Source organism: Conger conger, chromosome 2 (genome assembly GCF_963514075.1).
Source record: "Conger conger chromosome 2, fConCon1.1, whole genome shotgun sequence".
Taxonomy (NCBI): domain Eukaryota; kingdom Metazoa; phylum Chordata; class Actinopteri; order Anguilliformes; family Congridae; genus Conger; species Conger conger.
The window spans coordinates 84,947,451-84,953,516 of record NC_083761.1 but is presented as its reverse complement, the minus strand read 5'-3'; the positions used below and the strand labels follow the sequence as shown (position 1 = coordinate 84,953,516).

Genomic DNA, 6,066 nt, shown 5'->3' with positions numbered 1-6,066 from the left:
ACCCAATGAGCTTGTATTGTTATCCAGCTGTGCAGCGTTTTGATACAGAGTGACAGCCCGTCAACTGTATATTTAGAAATGTAAAGACTATAAACACGGACAGAGGGTGAGTCAACATGTCAGTGAGCCTTTTTCAACGATATGAAAGGATTTACAATGTTTTTACACAAAAATCTTACCTATTGTACCTTTAAACAATTGTCCATGCCAGCTAAAGCTGATCTTTGGACTTCAGTATTGTATTATATAGTACTGTATTTTTGTTTATAACAGCACTTCATGTGTATTTTACTAGTTATGGATGTGATGTTTTAACTTGTGGAAGAACCTATGCACTTGTAAGTCGCTTTGGATTAAATGTGTCTGCCAAATGACTAAAATGTAAATGTAAAAGTATGTTTTATCTGCGATGCCTGTTTTTCAGTCTGTATTTTTCAATATTTATATGAATTGTGAATTAAGATTTTACATTGTGAATGTGCACATGTGCACACGACTAGGCCCTTATGTCATGTGTCCTTCACTGTTTCCGTAACAACGGAGAATGTAACTTGTCGCTTGTTGTCGTTGTCCCCTGGTATGTGCATGTAATATTGTACAGTTATCTTTCTAACTTCATGTCCTATTTTATAAAAACTAGTGGGGGACTATCGATGAAAGGGGCTGTAATTCCTACATGGTTTACCCAATATAGATGCCATCAAATTAAAGCTGAAAGCCTGCACATTAATAGTGGTTGTTTTATTTGAACTGTTCATTTGCTGGAGTACAGGGAGCACAACAAAAAGTATGTTACTGTCCAAATACTTATGGACTGCACTGTATACTCTGTCCAGTTTATAGATGACATCTGAAACATCAGCCACGGAGCTCACTGATGTCCCAGATGAAGGTCAGAGGGAAGTCCTTCATCCTCTCCTGGAAGACTTTGTCGAAGCGTTCACTCTGAGCCACCGTAAGGTTGTTCTTCCAGTCCCCAATTGTACCTGAATCACAACAACACACAGGTAACTATTACCTTCAGCGGTAATATAACAGTGATAGCCAATTGTATTGCTTTAGATTTAAAAAATGAAATGATACGATTAATCATCAGAAGTAAGAATAATATTGCTATTATTATTGTTATTAGGGATTTCTTTGGTAAGATAACATCTGACAGAAGTGTCTAGTGCTCAAAATGATCATATTGAAAACCGCTCCCAATCTTATTGCAGAGTGTTCCATGGGGAACCTATAAGAGAAAGTATTTGAGCTATTGAGACTATAAATGTAACAGCAGGTAAAGTGGACTGAGTGTAGTACACATCCTCCTTCAGGGAACTGACAGACTGAGTCGGGGGGCAGAGGATTGGAGGGTTGGAGTTCATTCCATTTCAGTTTGCTGAGTTCAGGAAATGAACTAAAATGAATTTTGTGAATGGGGAAAAAAGGTAGTAATTTTACCACCATTTTATTGAATTACTTGAGAGTGCAGAGAATGGTGCAGATTTATCTAAACCCCTTTATTGCAGCGATACAATTTAGAAACCTCTGAACTTTATTCATTTGTGTTAACATTTCATGCATTTAGGACAGCCTCTTCCACCTTCTATACAGATACATTCTCAACAAACAGTGAGTGTGGATATACAGATGGATATTTACCAAAGTAATTCTGGCTATTGAGTCCCTCAAGGACTGACCTTGACAAAGATATCAGGTGATTTCATTCTGATCACAGAGGCATCTTTTGAGTTTTTAGCTTTTCCTCACCTTTGCGTAGAAATGATCCCTTCTCTTTGTTCTCTTTGTTCATGAAGTCATAGTTTGCCAAAGGATCGACCTTCATCTTCGTGAAGGTGACTCGCTTCACTATTTCATCAGTTGCTGCATCAGACACGTTTTTCCCCACAAACTCACTGATCTTCACAACTACAGATCTCAGGTCCTAAAAAAAAGTTCAAATCAAAACAGAGCGTTATAACATTTGACATGAAATAGCATTTGAACAAAACTCAGCATTTGAACACAACTCGGGGGTGACATGGCTCAGGCAGTAAGAGCAGTTGTCTGGCAGTTGGAGGGTTGCCGGTTTGATCCCCTGCCTGGGCTGTGTCAAAGTGTCCCTGAGCAAGACATCTAACCCCCAAATGTTCCTGACAAGCTGGTTGGTGCCTTGCATGGCAGCCAGTTGCCATCGGTGTGTGAATGTGTGTATGAATGGGTGAATGAGAAGTATCAATTGTATGGTGCTTTATAAATGCCAACCATTTACCAAAACTCAGTCTGAAAGCTGTTTGTATGATATATCTATATGCATGGAGAGACTGGCATGACATTAAATGTGGAATTACAGTAAATATTCATAATTTAAAAAATATGACAAGCATAGGCTTATGGTCTGATATGCTTATATATAACTATTTTGGAAACTTTTTTGGAAAACAGCCTCAAAATAAGAAAACACCTAAGGGAAACTAAGCAATATAAATGTTTATACTTTATGCTGCCTCGCTGCTTGGTGCTCAAGTAATGTTTTTGCAGAATTTGGTTGAACTTGTTTCGTAGTTCTCTTCATTCTGTACAAACAAATGCAAGTCGTGTATTTTGTATGCAATTTTTTCAATACTGAGAAACCCCCCCCCCCCTTCATCAACATCACCTTGATCATTTCTTCATAGCTTAGAAAGAGAATGTTGTACTTGTTTCTGTTGCTGTGCCATCCCTTCATGTGGTCAAACCAGCAACCACCAACCACTGGAAATCATTCAAGATTAGGGGGCGGAACCAGATGAAAATGAAAATGGATACAAGGATGGTTAATGGTATCCACTGAGAAGACCAGTGAAAGAGAGAAAATCATTTTAACACTCATGGCTGTCAGAACCCTGACACAAACTTACTCCAACCAGAGAAAAATTTATCCAGTGTTTCATCCAAGTCTTCATGTTTCTCCCACCTGGGCACGCAATTTGTGAAATGAAAGTAAGAGATTAGGACATCTTTGGGGTTCCTGGTGATGTAGATGACCTGAACGAAACCGATACAGCAGGCTTACTGTCACAAATGTGAAAAATATGAATCTAATTCATCTTAATTCAGAGCTTTGTGAATAAATGTCTGTGCCATCACATACAAATAGTTTGGGGACTAAATGTGAATTTACTCCTGCCATCAGCAGCCAAATTAGTACTCTCATACATGCGCAGTAAATCTACTGAACCTGCACTGACCTACAGGGTGTACAGGTATACAGTCTATGGACATAAATGAAGAGTACAATGCGTGATGTCCATGGGGCACCTCCACCTGACTTACTTTGGCCTTCTTCTCCTGCAGGCCTCTGGGGACCAGGTGCTCCTGCAGATGGGAGCAGAACAGCCTGGGTGATGGCCGTTTGGTGTAGTCTGCACCTTTAACCAAGACCTCCAGCCAGGGCATGCGCTCAAGTGAGTTCTTGTCCACAGAGTCTGGGAAGTCCTCTTCATACAGCAAGGTAACAATGCGCTGGGTCCATACTGTGCCTGAGGGAGGGAGGGAGGCAAAGAGAGAGAGAAAGAGAGATTACAGTTGCTGTAATGAAGTAAAAATGTCAGTGTATGTGGCCTCAAACTGGACACACGGACACGTTGGCAATAAGCTTGCTTTGGAAACGTGCAAAATGGGTGTATTGCCTCAAAATGTACTTGTCACGTCTGTGCCCTTTTGACATCTGTGTTTCTCTGTTTTCTGTCTAAGTTCCTCACGTTTCGCCTTTTATTACCTTCTGTGACCACCGTAGTCTGTTTTCCGTTTGCTATTTCATTCACATTCATTAATTCATTCCACCTGTGTCTTTGCTTTCCACTCTTTATATGTACTTCATATAAGGAGTGGACCAGCGGATAATCCAAAAACATAGTTTATTAGTCCGATTTTGTAGCCAGGAGATCCAATACGAAGACAAAAACAGAAGGCAAAAGAATGGTCGAGAAAACAGGCAAAAGGGTCAAAAATCGAGAAAATCAATAGGTGAAAGTACAAAAGGGCGAAGGCAAAAACTAGAAAATCAGAAGGGCAAACAAAACAAGAGGGTAAGGCAAGCTCGGAAATCAAAGGCGAAGGGGTGTCTTTTGGAATCTCAAGAAATAGGCTTACAACAGATGGGGAAACATAATAGGGTAATAACATCATAACAGGAGGGAGATGAAAACGCGGACTGGATGCATATAACCAAACATGTAAAACATACGGCTCCGGATAAGGGAGTAGACATTTGCATAGTTTGAAGACGTAGTTAGAGACAGGTGCGAACACTTCGCTGAAACTAAACGAGTAATCAGGGATAGCATAGGGAGGCGGAGTTACAGAACAGTGCAGAAACACTAAGAGATTGCGTTAGTGAATTAGTTACGTGAATATTTCTAAACTACCCAATAAAAGTGACTGTTAGTTAATTAGACAGACAGTAAGTGTATTAATCGGATTAGTACTGTACAATATCTAGATTAGTAGTAGTTAGTAAGAATAGTGCTTTACAACATTTAACTACCAAGAGAAGCAGGAAGTAAGAATCGCGAGTTTGGAAGGAATGTTTGAAAACCCGAAACTACCGTAACCACCCGAATAGTGGGACACGCAGACAGGGGAATGACCAGGCTGGTAAACATTCAGACGCAGACACAACAGGGGATGACAAATGAGAACTGTAATGGAAAATAATAACCAAGGATATATGAAAAATGAATGAAAAATGAATAGATAACAAGAATAAACATAAATATACACAGGACAGATACAGAAACATTACAGCAGCAGCTTCAGCTTACATGCAGCCATTTAAGTTCAGTTCAGATCAAGGAAAGTCTCACCAGATTTTGGGTAAGTGACAAGAAAAACGTCACTGTCTCTGATCTCAAAGTGTTCCATGCTGTCAAGATATTCCGGAGTAAGTTCATAGCTGTCATCAATAGGGTAGGCTGTTCCCTTGTACGTGAACAAGGCATCGCTAAGACGCTTGTACTCCTGCTGAGCCATCAATCTGAAACGAGATGGAAATAGAAAGGGGGAACTCAAACAATGTGAAGCTTCAATTTCCACCGACAAATATGGAGTAGAAACAGCTGCAGTAGTAATAGACGCATATGCACCCTGTAATGGTAATTGATTTAATTGACCATTAATTGATTCTTAATTGACAATGTGTGTTAAAGACAATCACATGATTACAAATAACCTTTTAGTGATAATCCTTATTACTATTAGACCGCTTTCTGAATTAGGTGCTTCCTATGAATCTTTCTCTGTCTCTCTCCAGTAGACAGACAGCCTTTGACCTTAATGTCTCTGCTTCTCAGCTAGCACATTCTGGTCTTACAGCAAGGTCTACAAGGGGTATTCAGAAGACAAAATACTGAAAAATGTTCATGGCCAGCTTCATGTCTTTTTGTTTTGGTAAAGCCCCCCCTTCAGGAAAAGTGTGTATAAGAGTCTTACTATGTCTGATTCAAATCAGAAAGCCGGTAAGCTTTCTCACTTTCTGTAATTTCTTTGCAAATGAATACGAAAGTTAAAGAGAAGAATAGCTATTGTTATGTTTTTACTGGATCTGTTTCATCAGACAATGCTCACTTGTGAAATGTTAAAAAGGACATTTTTCCAACAACCCATAGACACACACACACACACGACAGAAGTCTCACCGGTTTTGAGGAACGTGACGACGATGTCAATATATATCACTGATGTCAGAGTGCTCTAAGCTGTTAATGTATTCCAGAGAATAATCGGCACATATTGAGGCAAACTTCTTCTTTGGCGACCTTTGAACATTCACAAACTCACGCCCCACTCCCAGGCCTGTTCCCCCTCCCTGTCACATGACCATTTCCACAATCCTTCCTGATTTCCTTTATTATTGCATATTTCTCACACCGTATGGTTTCAGATCTTTAGACAAAATGTAACATAAGACAAAGGGAACCTGAGTAAACACAAAACATTTTCTTGAAAATGCAATTTCATTTATTTCACGAAAAAAGGTATCAAACACCCAAATCACCCCTGTCAACAACAAACTGCCCCCTTAAACCTAATAACTGGTTG

At 39.7% G+C, this 6,066-nt stretch overlaps 1 protein-coding gene across 1 annotated transcript; it reads right to left on the bottom strand.

Moving 5' to 3' along the window:
• Positions 1-722: 722 nt before the first annotated feature.
• On the bottom strand, positions 723-5,827 carry LOC133122405 (amine sulfotransferase-like). Its single transcript, XM_061232363.1, has 7 exons — positions 5,664-5,827; positions 4,833-5,002; positions 3,301-3,506; positions 2,886-3,012; positions 2,645-2,739; positions 1,756-1,930; positions 723-986 (listed from the first exon to the last, which is right to left on the bottom strand). Exons 2-7 carry the CDS (start codon positions 4,996-4,998, stop codon positions 859-861), a joined length of 897 nt encoding a protein of 298 aa, XP_061088347.1. The 5' UTR covers positions 4,999-5,002; positions 5,664-5,827; the 3' UTR covers positions 723-858.
• Positions 5,828-6,066: the final 239 nt, after the last annotated feature.

Bases quoted from the DNA above. Each gene is read 5' to 3' on its own strand.
- LOC133122405 (XM_061232363.1), bottom strand. From the start codon at position 4,998: ATGGCTCAGCAGGAGTACAAGCGTCTTAGCGATGCCTTGTTCACGTAC. The intron at 3,013-3,300 runs GTAAGTCAGGTG...GGTTTCGTTCAG, and splicing joins TGCAGGAGAAGAAGGCCAAA to GTCATCTACATCACCAGGAA. The intron at 987-1,755 runs GTGAGGAAAAGC...GTTGTGATTCAG, and splicing joins GGGATCATTTCTACGCAAAG to GTACAATTGGGGACTGGAAG.